Below are 22,660 nucleotides of genomic sequence, written 5' to 3' on the forward strand. Positions count from 1 at the left end.
CCCCCCCCCCCCCCCCCCCCCCCCAGTCTATCTTCGATGAAAAATCCTTTTCTTTTCTTTCCTATTTGGGAGCAGGTTATGTACGAGTTAATATTAATGGCACATGCTGCAATTTCTTCTCTTTTTTCTCCTCCAAAAAGTGAGCCATGGTGGATCCCTCCAATCACATCCGTAGAAAAACTCAAAAATATTTAAAACAAATAATATAATTTGTCCTATAATAAATTGCGATTTAACCACGGAGTAAAAAAAAATGAATCGACATATAATCAAGTCTAGAATCAGGTTTGACAAAAAATGTTTTATAAAATGTGCATATAATCTATAACAGAAGAATTGACAATTAGTCATAACTTTCGAAACAACAAAAATAGTAAAGACATAACTAACATAAAAGTAAGTAAAATGAGGTTTGGATCGGACATGGAGTCATGGGCAACACACCTTAGACAAGTATGATCAAAACATTCGATCTACAACCATAGGCAACACACCTTAGACAAACGTTACCATGACACTATTTAATTATGAAAGGTAAAATTAAGTTAGGGGTATGAACTATAAAATTTGCCTCTATTTAGCCAACTTTCAATTTATGTAGATCCGTACATTTTCAATATGGCACCTAAGAGTTCCCAAAATTTTAAATTTCATGTCGGATAGATTCTTAAAATTTTTAGAAGTTTATCGATCTATCCTATATAAAATTGAATTAAATGTTTTTTTAATTTATTATTTTAAAAGTTGAGGGCCAAATAGTAATTTACACATGGAATCTGATTGTGTTTTATCTCAATGTCTCACTCTTTTAATTCTTTGAATACATGGTGAAACTTGCATTTTTAGTTTTTCTCTTACATCTAACCATGACGGTATATGGTCACTGGTCACTGACTACATTCTACCAATCTCCAATATTAGGAGAAACAATTGTCATAAAAAATTTGAAATTTCCAAGTTACATTTAGAAGAAACGATTCTCTAATGTAATTTTGAAGGATGAAAGACTAGAGATATGGCGTCCAATATCTGGGCCACATTGCTTTTGAATCACCTTGATTTTTGGTTATATTCAGCAGCGAAAATAAGAGCTAGAAAATTTCCCCAAAAACAATAGTGGTTATTGCCATTATGATGGAAGCAGAAATTTGGATATTGATAGAAGATACCTGTCAGAAGGGGAGAGGCGACTTAGACTTCCACCGAACTGAGTTCTAACTGGAGTTTCAGTGGAAGCACTTTTCTTTTGCCAGCGAGCCTCCCCGATCCACTCCCAGACATGGAAACTATAAGTTTGTAGCAGTTGACTTCATCTCCTGGATAAAGGGCCGAGTAACCTATTGCCTAAAGGAAGCAGACAGATTCTGAAGCGTCAAAATAACAGTAAGAAAATCAAAAAATGAAAAGCGTCAAAATAACAGTATTTTTATTGCGTTTACAATCGTCTGGTAATGCATCTACCCAAGCATGCACTTACACACGTCTTCTGGACACAGATACGCCAGCCAAACTAAAATGTTGGTGTTTCTTAGTTATAGAGCAAATCTTTGATATAAGCAATAATAAATTCATGGTGGAAGAGATATTGAACTGCAACTCTATTCTTTTGGCATGGAGAAAAAAAATGGTCCTTGATTCATATCTTAATCTATTCAGGCAGGCACATAAGCAGCTGCAACGGCTTGTGCCAACAGCTTGTAGGGACGCCTCTTCTAATTATGTCAAGGACTATTTAGAGAAGGATTAGGAATCACGAATCTCCACCATGGTATGAGATCGTCCACTTTGAGTATAAGCTTTCATGGTTTTGGTTTTCCGAAAAGACCTCGTACTAATGAAAATAGTATTCCTTACTTATAAACCCATGAACTCCCAATGTAGAACTCGTTCTCTCAAGGATCCCTATCATGTTATTAGATTCATTCTCTCGCAAAACTACTCATCTATTTCCTACCTCACTCACTCTCACCGAACATCACTTGCATCACCCGTGCAGTCAAGTCTGGCACCCTCTTAGTTACAGAACAAATGCATGGCATCAATTTCAACCTTACTCCTAAATACTCCGTTTTTCACTCCTAGCATAGTTAGGCGAATTATGGGATTACTACCCCATCAGATTTCACAAATACATAGGTACTGTCATTATAAAGCTACATGATGGATATGTAGTATAAAGAACCATTACATGGATAAAAGGAGAAGTTCCTCATGTTACCGATGCATGCAAAACTAACCTGAGCATTTATCCAGTCAGATGGATATGCAAGGAGACTATATGTAGGACTGATCATGAATCTGGATTTTGTACGATTCACTGGTTAACCCCTCCAAAGCTTGATATTCATGCAGCTTTTTTGCATTATGGTTTCTGATACCATTTCTGAATAGAGTGCTTGCCGTAAACTTTCTTGTGCAGGATGAAGAAATCTTTCTGTTCCTTTCAGTTACTTTCTTTTTCAAATACTCAGATGTGAGAGCCTGGACTGATTTAATCAGACAATGTGCAGTGAATCAGATGAATGCAAGAACTAGAAGGCCCTAATCTTGTTTTCACAAGATTATCTGAATGCCAGACTATTAGTTATAAAAACGATGCATTAGAACCAATAGGCATTTGCACTTATTTTATTTTATTTTCTTTATATTCCCTTTGAATCATAAGGCATTTGAAGATAGTATTATGATGTATGAACTGGATGTTAGGTTACGTTGCAACAACAAAGGGGGTCAGAAAGCAAAAGGTTCAAGGACGTCAGAAATCTCATTTATGAGAGTCAATTTGTCAACGGATATAAGGCCTTCTATCAGAAAATGAAACAGTCAGTTCGCAATCAAAATCGAACTCTACGTATGCAGTCACTTTAAGTGATTGATTTAATCATGAAATCTTTTAACTCAACTAAGATCCCTACCAGAATGGGAACCAGCTGATTTCAGAGCATGATCTTTGAGTCTCTTTATCTTCTCAATAACTTCCGCACGTTTAGAGGAACCATGTGATGTGTAGTTTGCAGTATCACTCTGCTGAAGGCTTGACAGTGCTTGCTCATATGCCTATCAAAAAAAAAAATGTAAATAAGTTCACCGTATTGAATGAGACTCTAATTGAATATTCACCATCATTTCTTTGTATCATGAGAAAAACTAACTGAATACTAAAGATTAGAGCTGAAATACGACAATAAGACACAAGATATGGAAAAAAAATGTCAAAAACCAAAAGTTAATAGGTATACGGTGAAAAACAGAGTCGTGCATCTAGATTAGATTTGATCACATCCAACTTAACCTGATAGAATGGAAGAAGTGGAACTTTCAACAGGCAATGCCCTATTTCTATATTCTAAATGACCTGGGTTGTGGTATGCTTATCCAAAACAATGGATGTAAGGAAAAGCCTCAATCACAATTCAAAACAAACTTTCCGAAACCAGAAAATTGTAGACAAATGAGTGCTTTAAAAGAAATGATCCCATTTGCCATGAAACTTGCGGAAGCTAACCAATATTGAAAGACAATTAAAAAAATAGAAATAAAAATAAAAATCCAATCTGCAAAACAACAAAGAACCTAGGATTCTAAAACATTGCAAACAAACATGGAATTTGAGCAATAACCAATCTTTACAGATGGGAAAGATTCGGCTAGTTGATTGTTAAGAAATAAGATTTTGTATTAATACTGACTGCATCGCTTTTTGCTTCTGCATTGCTGGTGTTGTATTTGCAGGAGCCTCAAGTAGGTTATTTTGGACCATAAGCTATTCACATGGCTTCCACCTCTTAGAGACTTGCACATGTTAGGTTTTTACTTATTACTCCATTCTTTCTATTTTAAGAAACTCAGCCTCCCGCAGTGGCAACCATTGTTGCCTAGTTTAAACTTTTTGGCACAGTATGAGGGCAAGAGGTCCTGTGTTTGAATCATATAATGTCATTTTGTTCCCAAGTAATATTGACTTCCACTTGTTGAGCCTTCTACAAATTTTCAAGCCTACAAATGGGGGAGTGAAAACATTTTGATATAATTAAATTTTCCATAAGCTTAAACTGTTGAGTTCAATGGTGATTTAACAAAATATTCTCATTTCTATGCTCTTAGTGTGCATTGCACTCTTACTAGACCAAACCTCATTTTCCTATTAACCAAGTTCAGAGATTCCTTCGAAGCTCCTACTACAGATTGCTAGCAAGGGCCATTAAAAGAATTCCCTCTGTTTTAAGGTTTCTCTTACCTTATTGTCTTTGTAGCCCAATCTCTGTCTCTCTTTGCTTGCATCACTGTAGAATGAGCTAGTAGGGCAGATGGTAGGCAGCAATGGAACTTTTTTTGTTCTAACATTATCTCCCAGGGCTCGTCCAAATAGGAATGTTATCACATCATTGTATTGAGTCTAGGTAAGGAAATATTATGGGTTCATGAATGTTGTTGCACTAATGGGTAGAAGTTGTGCAACGTACAGTATGTTTTTCTCCTTTCTCGCCATTGATTTTACTTTGTGATAATAACAGTGTTTATTCTAAACTCGTTGAGGCCTACAATCATTTTGTTCGTGAGCATGTAATAAATAGGCATGTTCTTCATTTTTTTCACGAGCATATTCTTCAATTCAAATCATTTGAAGTCTAGAAAACATTCTGACAAAGCCTCTCTTTACCTATTGTTTTCTATACTTAATGACCAACCTCATAACAGGAGAACGTTATGCAATAGGATTTGTTGTAATGTCATGCATCATATTTTCTTCTGATATTGTATATTAGGCACCTTAAGTTAGTTACATTCGATCATGTGCAGTTCACATGCATTCCACATGCATTGGATGATATTCTCTTCCTCTTTCTTAAAACTTAGCCACAATATTAGCGTTTATGCCGAGCTATTCTTTCCTATTTAAGAATTCTCCACTCAAAGCTTTTCCTTATGAACTACTAGCACCACCATCCCGCAAATCTCCAAAATTGTAGAGCTCGATTCTTAATTTCCCGAAAGACAAATACATTTGGACTAAGCATTTAATCTCACTTCACATTTCACATACTCAATATGCTTAGCTACATAAGGGATCCAACACACATAATATATAGAAATTTTAATGGACAGGCTCCTCTACCTAACCAAAGTGTTAAAGAAAATCTTAAGCAGTTACATAAATAGGAGAAAATACCTTACCTTTATAGCAATTGAAAAAAAGCCAGCGTTCAATGAATGCTCAGCGAAGTTTAACCATTCCGCGTGTGAGACTTGAAGCCTTGGTTGATTAAAAGACTTCAGTTCCCGAAAATTCAAGGCCTCATATCTCAAAGCTAAGCAACTCTAGAAGCATGAGAAGTGTAAGCTGAACTGAGAGAAATAGGTAGTCACATCTGCTAACAAGTTCATCATTTAGTATTGAACATAAATACCAAAACTAGGTGATTTAAGGAGGGGAAAATGTTGCGGTGCTCCCACAATGAAATCTTAAAAAGCACCAAAACTTAGAGAGCAAGCAAAAGTGAATAACCACGGTTTTATTAACACGATACCATATTTATAGACTAAACAAAATAGCAACAAAAAAGACTAAGCTAAAAGCACAATTTCTGATGTTCTGAACGATCACAGAGACTTATGCAAATGAATACTCGCCTCAATGTCTCCAACAAGAGCAAAAGCTCGAACAAGAAACTCGATGACTAGAAGCTTTTGATCATCAGTTTTCTCAACAGTTTCTCGAATGATAGATAGAGATTCAAATCTGAGTAATTCTTTTACTCCGGATTTGACATCCATAAAATACATCGTGTCTTTGGAAGCGGAAAAGAATTCCAGAATTCGCAAAGTAGAATCATCGAATCTGTGGAAATCATAAGCAGTAAAGCATCAGAGAAAATGTAACAATCGACAATATACGGAAGATTATCAATGGAAACTCGAATGAAAGAGCTAGAATTAAGAGTGAATAGCCAAACCTTCGGCTTCTAAGCCGTGAACAAAAGAGAGAGTATTGCTCCGCAACTGAACACGGCATCAGTTAATTGGCGGGAAAGACTAGTTCTTCGAAGTCTGAAAATGGGGATGAGCACTTTATATGAAATGACACCGAGACCTAATTTGGTAAATAACCTTGAATGCGTGAATTGTCGGTTTTATCCAAGTATGAAAAAAATCAAGTAAAATTAGTGAATAATTTCTTATTTTATTTTAAAGCGATTTCTCAAAGAAAAAAACATTAATGATGTTAATAACATGAACTAAAATTTTAGAAAGTATCTAATATGAAAATATTTCTTAATAGACATTGATGGAGGATAATTTTAGTGTTAAATAATTTATTATTTATTTTTTATAACACAAAGTAGCAAAAAGGGTATTCGTGTAAATTACACGTACTGCAAGATGGGTTCATAGTCGTGCATAATAAAGTCATATAATAAAATGGTTTTGAACGTAAAGCCCAACTAGTGAAGCCCATTAGTACACATTATCGCCGCACCCGCCACTGCAACCCGGCAACCGGCCAACCAAACTACGACCGGACGGAACCCTTCCAAATAAGGAACCAAAATGTGAAATGCCGTCGCCAAAATTCGTTTTCTCTAATCGTTTGGCTTCGAAATTGATCTGATTGTTTGTAAATAACGAAGAGAATCGAAAGAGGAGGAACACGCTATCTACAGGCATGGCTGGACGAAGCCATCAGCCGAATGCCTTGAAACGACGCGAAGTTCCGTTGAGCCGAAGCCCGACTGACGATCGTCGAGCTCATCATCGTCTTTCTCACTCATCTTCCGTTGGTGGTTCTTCGAGGGCTCACCAGGCTATCCTTGTCGAAGATCGGATATCTGCGCAGCACCGAGAGATTCAAACTCTAATCTATGATAACCAACGGCTTGCAGCCAGTCACGTGGCGCTCAAGCAAGAGCTGGCGGCGGCTGATCAAGAGCTTCGGCACCTATCGGCCACTGCGGCTAAAGTCAAGGCCGAGAGAGACGCTGAAGTGAGGGAGGTTTATGAGAAATCGCTAAAGATGGATGCCGAGGTTCGTGCGATGGACGCGATGATGGCGGAGCTCGTTCAAGTGCGGGCGGATATACAGAAGCTGAGTACCGTCAAGCAAGAGTTAACGGCGGAGTTGCAAGCAATTCGCGACGGCCTTACTAAAGCCTCCTCTGACTCACAGCCATTGCCGCCCATTAAAGGTGAAATTGATAGAATGCACCATGAAATTCAAAGAGGAAGGTAAATTTTGATTACTCCTTTGGATGCTTTTCTTTTAGGAAGTTGTTCTTGTTATCTCTTTCTCCGTTATGGCTCGAAATTGCCTCTTCAAATTAAAGCATCAATATATGTTGAGTTGGCTGTCAAGGTCTCTCCCTTTTCTTGTTCCTGAATTTGATTGTTGAGATACTCCATTCTAATTGTTCTATATCTATATGTTTTCGCCGCAAAGAAGATATCAAATTATCAATTCAAATTTAGAGCCTTAATGCTGTGATGCTAATGCCTTCTCTTTCAATTTTTTGGAAGTTGGTACCTCTTGAACCAATCAAAACTCTTAAAGTTTGTTCATTTGGTCTAGTTGTTTATGTTATCGATATTACTATAGCTTTGAAGAAGTGACACCTCTTCGTAGTGGTTGATTTCAAGTCCCAAATTAATATGTGTTTGCATGAGAGGCTACTTTTGTAAGGCATGGTTCAAGAACATTAAGACTATCTCATCCTACAAATAAAAAGAAGTATGCTTGTTTAAGGAAACAGTCCTAATATCTGTTCACTTGGTGCTAAAACTATGTCTTGTCTAATATTAGATCCTAGGACCCTATTGCATGAACAATAGGTCTTGTCTACTACTAGAGCTGGCACAATTCTCTTCACACAAATATTGTATTAAATATCATGCAAGTTACTTGAACCTTTAGAATCAAAAAGAATACCTTTGAACAAAAAGCTAATGGAAGAAAAAAATTTAGCGGAATGAAAGTATAAGTTAATTTCATTTGACGATTATGGGCATGTGAAAGTTTCATCGTTTTCTATAGTTAACTCCATTGTTTCTACTTGGTTGCTGATTGTAAGACAAAACAGCATGATATTTTGTAACAGAGTGGACAAAAGAATTGGTAGAATCATTCTTTTTATGCAGAAGAAATGCAGTGGAGGAGTGTTATTTTTATTTGAAAGCATAATTGAGATTTGGCATTTACCTCTTGCTATGTGCTGTTGATCTGAACAGGGCTGCTATTGAATATGAGAAAAGAACACACGCTAGTAATCTTGAGCAGAGTGAGGCAATGGAAAAGGGTATGGTTTCCATGTCCCAGGAAGTTGAAAAATTGCATGCTGAACTGGCCAATGCTGAAAAGAGAGCGAGGGCTGCATTAGCTGTAACGAGTCCTTGTAAGCCTGTTTTCCATCCTTGGTAACCTATGCATCATCCTCTTTTTGTCCCTGACTCTCTTTACAATGCAATTTCATTCAGTTCCCGGTTATGCTGCAACTTATGGCCGTCCAGACATGAGATACAGCGGGAGCTCATATCCCTCTGACCCTTATGGCATGCATCAGGTATCTGCTCTATGTCTGTATTAGTTTCATGGCTCAACAATTTAGTGCAGTGCTGGTATTGCCTTGACTCTTGGTAAACACCATTCAAGGGCATTGGAACATGAAGTTTAACTATCAACTATAAGTAACCATTCTATTTAGGCTATGTTTGGGATGCCAAACTCACTCCTGAAGTCGAAAGTATTGTGTTTGAAAGTAATATAAAAACAACTTTTGAAAAAGTACTTACAGAGTGCTTTCAGCCATAGTGTTTGACTAGCAAGAGAAGAGCACTGAGCATCTAAAGATTCGGTTATCAAACACTTGAATGAAGATCTTGTAACTGAAAAAAGCATTTCCAATCATACCTTTATGTGACCAATGCTATGAACCAAGCAACGAGCATGCTCCTTTTTAATGGAACATAGAAGTATAGGAGGGAACATGCACTTAGTTTCTTGCAACTTAAAACAGGTGGAATTTTGGGTTAGGAGTACTGTGACAACCCTTGAATTGATAAGGAAAAACATAGGATTTGCTAGCAGATGTTGTCAGCTTTGATCTGTTATGTATTGTCGTCAGCCTCACAGTTTTAAAACGCGCATGTTAGGTTTCCACACTCTTATAAGTAATGTTTCGTGCTTCTCTCAAACTGATGTGAGATCTCATAATTTTAGCTTAGAGAGTTGCGTATAAGGTTTCTTTCTAACTGCAGTGGGGCCTTGACCTTCAACCTCAACCTCAAAGAAAGGAAGTTGTGTCCTAATCACTAAGCCAAACTCATTTTGGTAGCATAAGTGTTCCATTATATCTATTTGTGTTGCAGATTGATTAGATGTATTCTCAATTATAGTTATCAAATCTCCCTCTACACCTCCATAATATACGATGGGGATCTGTTTCAGGATCAGGGAGGAGCCGGCGTCGACACATATGCACGCGCACCATCAACACATGGACCGCCTTACCACGTACAACCAGCACCACCGCATACACAATGAATGAGCAGTGTAATGCATGGATATGTTATGTGCTTGATGAGGGGGTGGTGCGAAAGGCGTTGTAAATACAGCTGCGGATGCTCTGTTTTTGCATCGTAAGTTCCTTTCATCCAGAGTCGCTGAGGAGGCTTGGCCGCCACTACTATGTAAATTTAACTTGTGACCCATGGCAGTTCTGAAAGGGCGGTCAATATCATGGGTTTCGTTAAGTTTTGACATAATGATTCACTGATTTTTTCCCACCGCAAATGATATTGGAAACATCTTATCATCCTAAGAACCTTGCATTTGAAACATCTTAAGATAATATGGGACAAACAAGCTACTTCTTCATGCATTACTGCATTTTTCTTTTCATCTTTTCCATTTCATTGATTATGAAATGAAATTTATTAGTAGCAATTGATATCGACATCAATACAATGATGAATTATTAAAATAATGATGTTGATATCAATATCAAAAATTTTAATTTACAGATATATCAACACTATTACAATATTAATTTACAGATACATGAAATTCATGTTTTGCTAGCCAATGTATTTTGAATATAGCTTCAACTTTCCAATTTTAAAATTCAAATTGATGACTTAAAATACCATTCTTCAAATGCTTTATACAAGTGACATTCTTTACCCTATCGTTTTGGAGTCAGTTGCCTATGATACAAATTTAGATCTTCACACAATTTCATCTAAAATTCTAGAAAATACTCATCAATATCTTTGAATTGTTTACAAGCGTCTAGTTCTATTGCGACTTAAAATAGTGTTATAATCCCACCTTGAAAACGTACACACAATGTTTTCAGGAATATTACATATCAATCCATATATTGAAAACTCGATTTCGGTCAACAAATGGCGGTTTGTAGCCTAAAAGGCCAGTTCACATTCAAACAGCTTTTATTGAACTGTTGGGATGAGGGATGTTAGAATCTAATCTCGAGTTTCAAATGTTATCTTACAGATTTTCTCTTCTATAAAACACTTAACAGAGCCAAAAGAGATGTATGAAAATAATGAACATACAGAAAATTACCATTCTTTTGCTCATACGAACAAGCTTATGCAAAATGTTATAAACCACGCAACAATGAAAAAACCTCTCCATCCTATATAATTAAACAAAAAGAAAAAGTACAGAAGTTTTTTTTTTACTAACACAATCCAACTCCTATGACACAATTCCAAAGTTATTGCTGAATATTTCCATGGCAGAGCTCCAAAGAAGCCTAACACATTGACCGAATATGAATGGCAGCGCCAGGGCATCACAATCCATGACATTATTTTTGCCTTATCACTTTAACTATAATGAGTCTTTTGAAAATCTGGAGTCCGACATTATTGCACCAACAGCAAAATCCCAGTCCCAAAAACGAAATATTTCCAAAATTCTACGGGTGGCCCACTTAACCATTTTACTTCACATATGTAACTTGCCACACTGTAACCTACGAGTTATTTGTTGATATGATATTGTCTGTTCTCTTTTGAAAAAATTAAATATCACAAGCAGCCATGAACACATGCAAGACGAATTATGGAATAAGACAGATTATACAGTCATCCTAACAAATAAATAATAATAATAAACTATGTCAAGTTAATATTTAGTAACTAAAATATGAATGCAGAAATGATGATTATAGGTTAAGATATGCTTGCATTAGGAGCCAACAGAGATGTATCTGAGCTCAGGTGGAGCTTTATACATCAGAGCCACTCGTGCAAAATTCTAAGAATGGTTATGGAAAGAGAAGCACTCACCTGAAACATCAACACCTACCTTAGCAACAAGCAGTTTGGAGATTATCCGCCTGCCTCTATAAAAAAAACATTCACACAACTACATTAATCTCAAGCCCAAGCATGATTATAATCCTCCAGGTAACACTATATTAGATAAAAAGGAGCAAGCAAAGAGGTCTCTTGCCCAAGAAAGTGAACAACCTACCTCTTTGGTCTCCAATTCAAGAATCCAGCCATGGAACAAAATTAAAACACTAAGATCACAATTCCCATTACATAAAATGCTCAATGCCGAATTTCTCAGTAAGGACGAGATCTATTTCCACCATGCTGATGTCTATCAGGTCCAGAGGTTCCGTCCCTATAGCTATCTCTGCGCCTATCCCCACCACCTCCATATCCACCACCTCTACCACCACCACTGCAACATGAAGGGACAAGTTATGCAGGTGAAGTACAAAATCAGCTCTAAAGCATAATAATTATACAAACAATATAAGTGAACGCACATCCAGACAGTTGAAGTATTTAAAGAATGTGTACCATTCTAAACAAAACCATTTATAAATGTAACAGAAAGTACTTCTATATTCAATTCTACATTGTTCGAGGAGATTTTGAATCCTCCTTTTCGTGATAAAGGAAGGGCTCATTGGCAGTCTTGTTTTTTTTTTTTTTTTTTTTTTTTTTTTTTTTTTTTTTTTTTTTTTTTTTTTTTTTTTTTTTTTTTTTTTTTTTTTTTTTTTTTTTTTTTTTTTTTTTTTTTTTTTTTTTTTTTTTTTTTTTTTTTTTTTTTTTTTTTTTTTTTTTTTTTTTTTTTTTTTTTTTTTTTTTTTTTTTTTTTTTTGGCTTTGTTATGGGCCATTTCGCACAATCTTTGGAGGACCTTTTTGTTTTTTATTAGGTTTAACTCATCCTTGTGGGCATTTGTTAATACAATTATTTGTAGTTACCAAGTTAGTATGATTCTTCTGGATGGGAGCCCCTTAGTATAATTGGGCATGAAGGTTACTTTGATTTCTCAGGCTTCATTTTTGCATCAACCCACCCCTCACACTCGAGAACAAGGAAATGGGAACCTACTAAAAAATTAGCCCAGTTGGAATTTATGGAAGAAATGACAATCACAAAAAGAATTTTGAGAGAACAGAATCAAATAATTCATCCTAAACACAAAAAAGGACAAATACACACTATTCCTAATCACAGGAGTATGACAGGCTAATTTAATTCAAAGCCTACTTTTTAAATATATTTGGGTTTCAAAGCAAAAAACCAAAACAAAGTGCATCATTGATAGGATCATGTATGAGACATGAAGGCCATATTAACTATTGAGAATTCACATAGAAACAAAACCGAATTCCTAGATAGCATGAACTCGGGGACAATCAAACAGAATCTCATTTTAGCCAAAACTGCATCTTGTTTCTTTGTCTGCCTGTGTATATGTATATGAACAAGAAAGCTAAGGGAGAGTAACAGTTGCAGAAATGAGAACCAAAAATCCTCTCAGCTCTTACTGGTAATTACATTTGCCAATTTCTTAGGCTTATCAACAAAAAACAAGCAAGAAATAGTGCAGTATAAATTTCAGGATATATGCATGCGTTAACTCTACTTGGACTTGTTTATTTGTTTTGAAAGAATAATGCCAAAGCAAGTACCCATGATTGTATGTAGGTGGGGCCCTCGGTGCAGACTTCTCAGCCATTGCAACACTGATGCTATAGCCTCTCAAATCATAATCTGAGAATATAAAAACAAGATCATCCAAAAATGATACATAGAAAAGTTCGAACTAAAATTAAAACCACAATAGCTAATATTGTTTCTATAATACTATAGGAGAACAGTGGTTACTGTTATAGAAACCACCAGCAGAATGCGCTGCTTGGGGATCTTCGTATGATACACATGCATCGCCTTTGTTATTTCCCATCTCATCTGTATATATTTTAATGTTCCAAGGCCACTGATCCTTGTAGCCCCTCTTCTGCTTAATTCTTCCAATCTTCAAATTAAAAATGCAAAAAAATGCTTCAGTTAAACAGTTAATTATCTGATGCCAAATGCAAATAGATGAATGTATACCCATTATTTTAAAAAAAAAATGAAATAACCATTAGGAATGGCACATATCGCGACACATTTTAAAGAAGACAGAATATCTATTGCAGAAACTTCACTGGCAAGGAAAATAAAAATAGCTCTATCTCAAACAATTGCCACAGAGACAAAAGTAACTTTCTAGACATGGAAATATATTTTGAAAGTTTATACATTGTCTAATATAGAATTAGCAATCACATGGTACTTGACACTTTCCAATAAAGATAGAATACCAAAAGCAACAGAATATAACTGATTAGCAGATTACTTACTTGACCAATTCCACCAAATAGTTCTCTCAATTCATCAATTGTCACATCTGTTGGCAAATTAGAAACATAGATTCTAGAGTTATCACACGAGTCATCACAATTATCATCGCACTGTTTAACCTGCGCTGGCTCTGCTGCTGGTGTACTTCCATAACTGCCACCTCTACCACCACCAGTATTATAGCTTCCTCCTCCTCTACCACCAGAATTATAGCCACCTCTACCACCTGCATTGTAGCCGCCGTCATATCCAGCTGATGGTCCACCCCGACCGGCAGCACTCCGCCCATCACCTAGACTATCTCCACCATAGCCACCAGATGGACCACCATAAGTTGGAGGGTATGTAGTTCCACTGTAGCTTGCAGGGGGAGGAACTGCATCAGTCCCGTAATCTGCACTTCCACCATGGTAAGATGGTGGATAAGAGCCAGCCAGGCCACCAGATGAGGGTGCTGAGGAAGGGGGAACCTGACTGTGACCACTATCTTCTCCTCCCTGGTGACCACCGTACGAGTTACCACCTCTGTTTCCTCCTTCATTTCGGCCTCCATCGTGAGTTCCACTTCGACCACCATGGAAACTACCACCTCTGCCATTACGATTACCACCGTAACCCCCATCACCTCCACCTCTATTGTAACCCCCATCACCTCCACCTCTATTGTAACCCCCATCACCTCCACCTCTATTGTAACCACCATCACCTCCACCTCTATTAAAACCACCACCACCGCCGCCGCCGCTAGCACCCCCAGGTGAGGGTGCACCACACTTATTACACTCCACTCTCCTAGCAAAGTTCAAATTCCCACAGCTATATGACAAAAAAAAACACAAAAACATAGTTTCAACTATAAACTTGTAGAAAACAAACATAAGACAAGTTCCCTACGTAAATGTCTAAAATTTCTGCATTTAAGAATGGGAGTCGTTCAGTGTACCCATTGAAAATAAACTAAAACAAAAGAAGTCAGTAATAAACGAAGAAAGGACAAGCCATACCCAGGATTAGGGCAGACCCAATCACCATCTCTGCCGCTTCCGCCACGACCACCTCCGCCACCACGTCCACTGCCTCGCCCTCCGCGATCTCCTCCTTGATAACTCCCTCCGCCACTGCCACCTATATCGCATCAAAACAAAAGGCAGACAAAGAAATTGAGGCGAGGAAGAGCTTGCAACTTTTTAGGGTAAAACAAAAACAATTCACTATTAGCTTCACAATTAGATCCGATCGCTGGAAATTTCAGTACCAAGTACAAGTCACACCCCATCCAAGAGCAAAAATGGAGCTTTACAAATCAATTCTAAAGACTAAAACATGTCGAACCAACAGTTAAAAGAAAGTCTTCCGATCAGACTTATAAATAAAGTATAAATAATTCCTAGGTTTTTTCTTAGCAAGAAATTCATTTCACCCACAGATTCTTGTCACTAAACGATTAAGAAAAAAAAAATCTAAGAACACAAGAGAAGTACATACCTCGACCACCGTAGCCTCCACCTCCGCCGCCACCTCGTCCAGCATAGCCTCTACCGCCGCCGCCTCCCCGGCCTCCGCCTCCATATCCACCGTCACCACCCTTTCCACCATAACCACCACCACCGTATCCCCCACCACCCCCAGGGACACCGTAAGACGGAGGAGCAGCGTCTCCTCCTTGATCGTACATCCCAGACATTAGCTTTTTTTAGGGCTAACTCGAGAGAGAGAGAGAGACGTGGTATTAGGGTTGAATCATTTATGTGACCGTATAGATAGATAAAGTTTCGATTGCATTAACTTGGGCCGGCCCAGTTTAATGGATACAACAAATTAATTTTCAAGAATTTAATAAACAATGAAACCAAAATCCTAATTTTGAACTTGGATCATGAAGGAACCAAATTTTTGATAGGCCAACGCACTCTTTTATCTGGAAACAAAAATGCTCGACTCCGCTCTCCCGTAGCCAGCTCCCCTCCCACTAGGGACCCAACACAAGACATGTGTGTAAAACATGTGTGTAAAACGAAAAGGGCAGGACCCAACACAAGACCCGCTGGGCCTTCAGCTCCCCTCCCACTAGGGTTCCCCGGCTTTTAGCTTTCTCCGGTTTCCCTCTACTCAGGACCCAACACACAATTTTTTAACAAACAAATATATTTAATATGTACGTTAATTATCCCAAAATAGACATTTAATATTTGTCCTATAAATATTGTTTTTGAAACAAACAAATTTTTGGAATTTGTGCTTTAAATTTGCAAAATTAAAAAGCGAATATTATATTTTTTTTTAATAAATTTTGAAATCGAATCACTTTACCGAAACAAAGCTTGTGGGCAAGATGTCTTAACTAATTCCAGTAAATAAACTAGAAAAAATGAGACTAAAATTAATATTTTTAAATAAAATATAAATTAACAAATTAACAAATTTATAATTAAGAGACAAAAAAAAACTGAGTAAGTCGTATATCCGTCCTTCCTCAAATCAACTGTGACGTCAAGAAGTGAGGTGAAGTGAAGGGCAAACCCCAATTCTTTTCAATCCAGAGATGTCCACCACCGAGAAACCCGAACTTGTCTGCGTCACCGGCGGCAGTGGCTGTATTGGATCCTGGCTCGTTCACCTCCTCCTCCTCCGCGGCTACTCCGTCCACGCCACCGTCCAAAATCTCAGTAACACTCCCACTTTCATCCCTTTCTTTCTCCGCCTTTCTGTTCATCTTCTTCAATATTTGCCGGTAAAACTTCCGGTTGCTGCTTATCATTTGTATCTGATTTCCGCATGTTAACGAATGGATGGTTTGGATGTTTGATCGACAAATGCAGAGGATGAGAACGAAACCAAGCATCTGGAGGCTTTAGAAGGAGCGGAAGCTCGTCTTCGTCTCTTCCAAATTGACCTCCTCGATTATGACTCCATTGCCGCCGCCGTCTCTGGTTGCTCCGGCGTCTTCCACGTTGCGTCTCCTTGCATTGTTGACCCTGTAGAAGATCCTGAGGTGCGATATTATCTCACGAGCACTAGAAATGCAAGTTCTATTTCATGCTTTGAGGTCATAGTTTGTAGAAAATTACACTCGGATTATATTTGTAGAGGGATTTACTGGATCCAGCTATCAAAGGAACCATCAATGTCCTGACGGCGGCTAAGGAGGCTGGGGTACAACGCGTAGTGGTAACTTCTTCTATCTCCTCCATGATTCCGAACCCTAACTGGCCAGCGAATGTTGTAATAAATGAAGAATGCTGGACAGATATTGATTACTGCAAGCAAAAGGGGGTGAGTGCTTTACATGCTCTGAATCTTTACTCCGGCTTGAAAACTAACGATCTGAAGCTCGTATTGATAGTGCATGTTCACTTTTTCCCAATCCATTTGAAGCTCGTATTTTTATGACAGTTTATATGCATTTCTTGAATCTATTTGTCAACCAAAGTCCACGAGACGGAGTTCTTGTGATGATTGCATAATAGTTGGGATTTGAAAATGTAGCCAGATATTCTAATTTCCCTTCTTTTTTTGGATTTTTTTTCATCTTCTTGTAGCTGTGGTATTCAGTTTCGAAAACTCTAGCAGAAAAGGCTACTTGGAATTTTGCCAAGGAGAAAGGATTGGATGTGGTGGTGATTAATCCAGGCACAGTGATGGGCCCTGTGTTTCCTCCCAGAATTAATGCTAGCATGCAAATGCTTTTAAAACTTCTCAAGGGTAATTTCTCTCTTGATTTATGGAATACTCTCTTCAAATTGCAGACTCGCAGTTCAATTTCGACTTTAACAAATTGCAGCTAAAAATTCCAGTACATGAAGAAATTGATTTGCAGCAGGGTAGTTGTTGAACAGTTTAGTTGGAAATGAAGTCACAATTTTCTTTCTCATCGAACTTTAAAATCACTCTTAGCTTGTTTGATGGTTTCCTAAATCTGTGTATCTTGAAGGTTTCCGTTTTCCATCGAGAAAAATCATATAACAATTAGTCTATTATGAAGTTTCATTGGCTTTTCTGTTCTTCGGCAGGGTGCAATGAGACATTTGAGGACGTCTTTATCGGAGTTGTGCATTTTAAAGATGTTGCATTAGCACATATTTTGGTGTATGAAAACAAAGCAGCAACAGGAAGACACTTTTGTGCTGAGGCCATAGCTGGTTACTCGGACTATGCTGCCAAGGTTGCTGAACTCTTCCCTCAGTATGAGGTGCCCAGGTAAGGGAATTCATGTGATCTTATCCACAACTACTTAATTAGTGAAAAGTGTCTGCCAAGTACTGTTAGGATTGCATAACAACACACACTCGATCTAGATGAACACAAAAAACAAAACAGAGAAAATGCAAACTAGAATATTAGCTAGAAGGTTTATAGTGATGACTTTAAGGATATATAGTAATAGACAATACAGAATGCAGAGAAAATGAAAGCGAAAACTAGAAGAGCTCTTTTAGCTAACCTTTAGCCCTTTTGGCTGACTTTTAGCCCTTTTGATAGGGCACCAAGGGGAATGCATGCTATTTCCATTTCTTTCTATCCTACCCAACCCCAACCCAGCTATGTTGTCTCGTAGATAGCAAGGTTAGTTGATTGTTGTTCATGACAAGGCAAGGAAATTCATCCTACTGCCTAGATCTCATATTTCCCACGAGATCTCTTAATTAGCCAACGTGTGTCAAAATTAGTGCAACTTATTTTAGATGGAATTAGTCAAGTTGTTAAGCCATTCATCCTTATTAGGAGGAATAGTTTATTTCAGTAGAGTTTTTGTAGGAGCTATTTATAGGATTTATTTTTGTTTAAATAGGAGCCCTTAGCTTACTAAAACACACGCCACAGTAAATAGTTCATTGATTCAATTGTCCCTGTATTACTCTCTTTGAGTAATAATAGTTTCATATTTATTCACACCTTTGAGCGTGAGATATTGTGACAGTTGGTATCAGAGCCAAGTTGATACGGTTGAAATTATTACTCAACGAGATGAATGGTGGAAGTGCTTCTATGGGTATAGCTCTGGGAAAGTTGGTTGGCAATAACTATAGTTATTGGAAGTTATGTATGGGAAGCTTATCTACCGGGACAAGATTTGTGGGATTTAATTGAAGGTGATAACTCAGAAATTCCAGTCGATACTCCACAGAATGCAAAATTACGTTAACAATGGAAGATCAAATGCGGAAAAGCCTTATTTACCTTGCGAACTTTGATTAGCAAGGAGTATATTCATCACGTTCGTGATTTAAAGTCATCAAAGCAAGTATGGGATACACTTCAAAAGTTGTTCACTAAGAAAAATACCGCTCGACTGCAATTTTTAGAGAATGAACTAGCTATGGTAACTCAAGGTAATTTTTCTGTTGAAGAATACTTTTTTAAAGTGAAAAATCTGTGTTCTGAAATTTCAGAATTAGATGCTGAGAAACCAGTGAGTGAGGCTCGATTACGGCGTTATCTTATTCGTGAATTACGGATGCCCTTTGTTTCCTCAATACAAGGGTGGGCAAATCAGCTACAGTAATTGAACTGGAGAATCTTCTTTCCAATCAAGAAGCCTTGGTTAAGCAAATGACCAACAACAATGAGTTTTCCTCAAAGTCGAGAAGATGCGTTGTATGTCAAAGATCAAAGGAAACAAAATTTTCATTCAAAGCCTTCATCAAGTAATGTGAATCAATTCAGAAATGAGCAGTTGTCAAAGAAGCCATTTAAAGCTTGCTACAGGTGTGGAAAACATGGACATTTTAAACGAGATTGTCAGGTGAAAGTGGTGTGTCATCGTTGCGGAAAGCCAGGCCAATTAAGCCAAATTGCCGAGTCAAAATGTAGGAATCAGAAGCAAATGCTCTACATGAAAGTAAAAATTCTTCCGAACCAATTTGGGAATACTGCTTAACCACTGAGGTTCTTGATCAGCCAACAAACGTGACTTCAGCCATATATCAAGATGATGTCTCTACAGGTGATCAAAATTCTAATTCCACTACTTACGCTTCTGAATTTGATTCTCCCCAAATTTCGCCTCTAGACTCTCTTTTTTTCTCCGATGCCAATTCTGCTGCCCCTGGTGACCCTTCTGTTTATTTCACGACCTTGGATTTGGGATTCGACGAAAATGAAGATTTCGAACTAACCTTTAATGATCTTGACGCCTCTGAGGCTGACGTTTTCCTCATCTCCGATGATTTGGATCAAACTATCAATTTGTTAGACTTGTAGGCTGACCGGGAAGCTTCAGGGAGCGCTGCTGTTCATGTTTGTAGCTTTGCATGCTCTCCAGGATCTGGGAGCTCTATGTTTTCATGCAAGTAGTCCCCCAATGAAGTGAGTTTCTAGACTATCAATCTTCTGAATTAAGAACCGCAGATAGCGAGTGTTTTTTGACCCATTCTGGTGGATGGGACTCAGAGTTCGAGGATTGTAAATTGTCCTTCCCCAGAGCCTGAAACTACGCTTGCATCTGAACCTGAACCGAATCTTGAACCCGAACCAAATCTGAAATCGAAAACTGGATGTGAAGCTGAATCGTTTCGTGGGAGTGAAGATAAATTGGTAAATTGGTAGAAGAAAAGCATTTGGAGATAAATTGATAATGGTCAAAGGGAGGTTGAAAGTGAGAATCTAGGCCAAGTTCAGAAAGGCAGTGTTGTGGTAGAGGCTGAGTTGTTGGATAAGAGCAAGGATGTGGCTAAAGAGAGAGAAGCTTGCAGGAGTTGTTGGATAAGAGCATGGATGTGGCTAAAGAGAGAGAAGCTTGCAGGGATGATGCTGGTTTATCAGAAAGTCGGGATGTTTCGATTGATTTGGGGAATTGTACTAAGAATGAACGTGATGTTGTGGTTGACGAAGGTGACAAATTGGAAGACAATTTCAATTTGGTTGGTGAAAGAGAACAAGGTAATGGGATGGATGATAAGAACTTGTTAGAATCCTCAGTTTAGTTGGATGACTGAGTGCAAGGAAAGCAAGGGCCTCGATCAAGAAGTGAAGACGAAGAATTTTGATGTATCAGATGCAGAGGTTTCGTATGGAGAGTTCAAGAGAAAAAACTACTCCTATGGAACCAAATCTAAAATTAGCTAGAAATGAAGGGAAGTCATTAGCAGATGCAACATTCTTTCGTCAACTTGTTGGTAGTTTATTCTATTTTACTATCACAAGGCCAGACATTGCTTTTTCAGTAGGAGTTGTCTCAATTTATGGATCAACCACGTGAGACACATTTAATTGCAGCAAAAAGGATCTTTGTTATATCAAGGGCACTCTAAATCATGGATTAATGTATGAGAAATCAAAGTCATTTTTCATTGAGTGGTTTTGTGGATGCTGATTGGGCTGGTGACGTGAATGACAGACTCTCCACAACAGGTTTTTGTTTTACAGCAGGCTCTGTTGCAATTTCATGGTGCAGTAAAAAGCAAAGTACCGTTGCTTTATCAAGTTGGGAAGCATAATATGTAGCTGCTACAATGGCTACTCAAGAATACTTGTGGCTCAGAAGGCTTATTTAAGAAATGGTGACTACTCTCAATCCGCCAATTCAAATCAATTGTGATAATGAAAGTGCAATAAAACTCGCTGGAAATCTCGTTCGGAACATATTGATACTCATTATCATTTTGTTCGAGAGAAAGTATTATCGCAGGATGTTGAATTGCAGAAAATACATACTAATGAGCAAGTTGCAGACATATTCACTAAAGCACTTGCCAAAGTGAAGTTTGAAGCTTTTCTTAAGTCTCGTTATTAAGAAATAAGCAAGCTTGCACTAAGGGAGGCTGTCAAAATGAGTGCAACTTATTTTAGATGGAATTAGTCAAGTTGTTAAGCCATTCATGAGTAATAGTTTATTTCAGTAGAGTTTTTGTAGGAACTATTTATAGGATTTATTTTTGTTTAAATAGGAGCCCTCAGCCTACTAAAACACAAGCCAAGTAATCAGTTCATTGTTTCAATTGTCCCTGTATTACCCTCTTTGAGTAATAATAGTTTCATATTTATTCACACCTTTGAGCGTGAGATATTGTGACACGTGGAACTACTCCTTTCAACAATTCTCAACCAATACTACATAAGCAACTATCTTTTTTGTACTAATTAGCCAACCCGGAACTACTCCTTACTAGATTAACTTGGATGGGAGACATTTTTGTATTAGTTCTCCCATGGGGCTTCTCTACCCTGGGCGTTAGGTTCTTCCTCTTTTCGTTTTGATTATTATTGCACAAGGAAGTTTAGTTTGATTTTCTAAAGGAAGTCAGATCTTAATTTGGTTCTTGACCCTATAATCTAAAAAAGTTTCTAAGATCTTCATAGCTCTCTAAACTTTTCAAGGCGTCGTTCCCTTATTTCAGGTCGATAGAAGATACGCAACCTGGTTTGGTGAGAACAAAAGATGGAGGTAATAAGTTGATGAAGCTGGGGCTGGAATTCATCCCAATGGAACAAATCCTCAAGGACGCCGTTGAGGATCTAAAAAAGAAGGGATATATTTCCTGAATACGATCATCAAATGCCATGTAAGTTCTCTTTTCAGTCACCTAGTCGAGTCCTTCGTCACACCGACCTTATGTAAAAGTGCCTGAATGTCGATGTTAACGGAAATATTATGTCAGCCTTCTATGCCCTCAGATTTCACTTCAAAATAAAATGTTGTTTAGTTTCAAGATTTTCTTATCCGATCACAAGTTATTTATACAGGAGGAAATCACATTATGTATGATCGAACAAATAAGAAAAATTGCCTTGCTAATTGAAGACAACACGTAAGGTTGGAGATTTGATCCTTTGACCTTTTAGTCTAAAATGGTATATGTCTAAACCAGTCACTTTTTACTAAATTAAATTAAATATAATTTAGTTATGTAGTTTAAATCTAAATTAAATATAATTTTGGTTATTGTACTTTAGATTTCATTATATTTTTATTTATTTATTTTAAAATTTACCATTTAAAGTTAATTTTTAGTAAAATTTATTAAATTATTATAGTTTATAAAGATAT

At 37.5% G+C, this 22,660-nt stretch overlaps 4 protein-coding genes across 8 annotated transcripts; 2 read left to right on the plus strand and 2 right to left on the minus strand.

Moving 5' to 3' along the window:
- Positions 1-830: 830 nt before the first annotated feature.
- Positions 831-6,042, minus strand: LOC111469552. 2 transcript variants are annotated; one of them, XM_023114853.1, is made up of 6 exons: positions 5,955-6,042; positions 5,632-5,839; positions 5,176-5,319; positions 2,916-3,057; positions 2,319-2,486; positions 831-1,344 (listed from the first exon to the last, which is right to left on the minus strand). In XM_023114853.1, the coding sequence occupies exons 1-6, from the start codon at positions 6,011-6,013 to the stop codon at positions 1,310-1,312; spliced, it is 756 nt and encodes a 251-aa protein (XP_022970621.1). In that variant the 5' UTR covers positions 6,014-6,042; the 3' UTR covers positions 831-1,309. The 2 variants fall into 2 exon arrangements, with proteins under 2 accessions (XP_022970621.1, XP_022970619.1); XM_023114851.1 differs by having other exon boundaries at positions 2,238-2,486.
- A 389-nt stretch (positions 6,043-6,431) lies between these two features.
- On the plus strand, positions 6,432-9,865 carry LOC111469550 (protein FLC EXPRESSOR-like). 2 transcript variants are annotated; one of them, XM_023114848.1, is made up of 5 exons: positions 6,432-7,224; positions 8,221-8,384; positions 8,467-8,552; positions 9,437-9,530; positions 9,584-9,865. In XM_023114848.1, coding segments are annotated over exons 1-5 (906 nt in total). In that variant the 5' UTR covers positions 6,432-6,664; the 3' UTR covers positions 9,586-9,865. The 2 variants fall into 2 exon arrangements, with proteins under 2 accessions (XP_022970616.1, XP_022970615.1); XM_023114847.1 differs by having other exon boundaries at positions 6,433-7,224; positions 9,437-9,865.
- A 679-nt stretch (positions 9,866-10,544) lies between these two features.
- On the minus strand, positions 10,545-15,420 carry LOC111469548 (transcription initiation factor TFIID subunit 15b-like). 3 transcript variants are annotated; one of them, XR_002714894.1, is made up of 8 exons: positions 15,160-15,420; positions 14,679-14,799; positions 14,360-14,490; positions 13,674-14,305; positions 13,153-13,303; positions 12,957-13,038; positions 11,495-11,710; positions 10,545-11,363 (listed from the first exon to the last, which is right to left on the minus strand). XR_002714894.1 is itself a non-coding variant. In XM_023114843.1 (7 exons), exons 1-7 carry the CDS (start codon positions 15,356-15,358, stop codon positions 11,590-11,592), a joined length of 1,437 nt encoding a protein of 478 aa, XP_022970611.1. In that variant the 5' UTR covers positions 15,359-15,420; the 3' UTR covers positions 11,396-11,589. The 3 variants fall into 3 exon arrangements, 2 of the variants coding, with proteins under 2 accessions (XP_022970611.1, XP_022970613.1); XM_023114843.1 differs by lacking the exon at positions 10,545-11,363 and having other exon boundaries at positions 11,396-11,710; XM_023114845.1 differs by lacking the exon at positions 10,545-11,363 and having other exon boundaries at positions 11,396-11,710; positions 13,674-14,299; positions 14,354-14,490.
- A 710-nt stretch (positions 15,421-16,130) lies between these two features.
- On the plus strand, positions 16,131-22,334 carry LOC111469549 (cinnamoyl-CoA reductase 1). The gene is made up of 6 exons (XM_023114846.1): positions 16,131-16,340; positions 16,494-16,666; positions 16,762-16,947; positions 17,214-17,376; positions 17,685-17,871; positions 22,011-22,334. The coding sequence occupies exons 1-6, from the start codon at positions 16,217-16,219 to the stop codon at positions 22,153-22,155; spliced, it is 978 nt and encodes a 325-aa protein (XP_022970614.1). The 5' UTR covers positions 16,131-16,216; the 3' UTR covers positions 22,156-22,334.
- Positions 22,335-22,660: the final 326 nt, after the last annotated feature.

This window comes from Cucurbita maxima, unplaced genomic scaffold (genome assembly GCF_002738345.1).
Source record: "Cucurbita maxima cultivar Rimu unplaced genomic scaffold, Cmax_1.0 Cma_Scf00040, whole genome shotgun sequence".
Taxonomy (NCBI): Eukaryota; Viridiplantae; Streptophyta; class Magnoliopsida; order Cucurbitales; family Cucurbitaceae; genus Cucurbita; species Cucurbita maxima.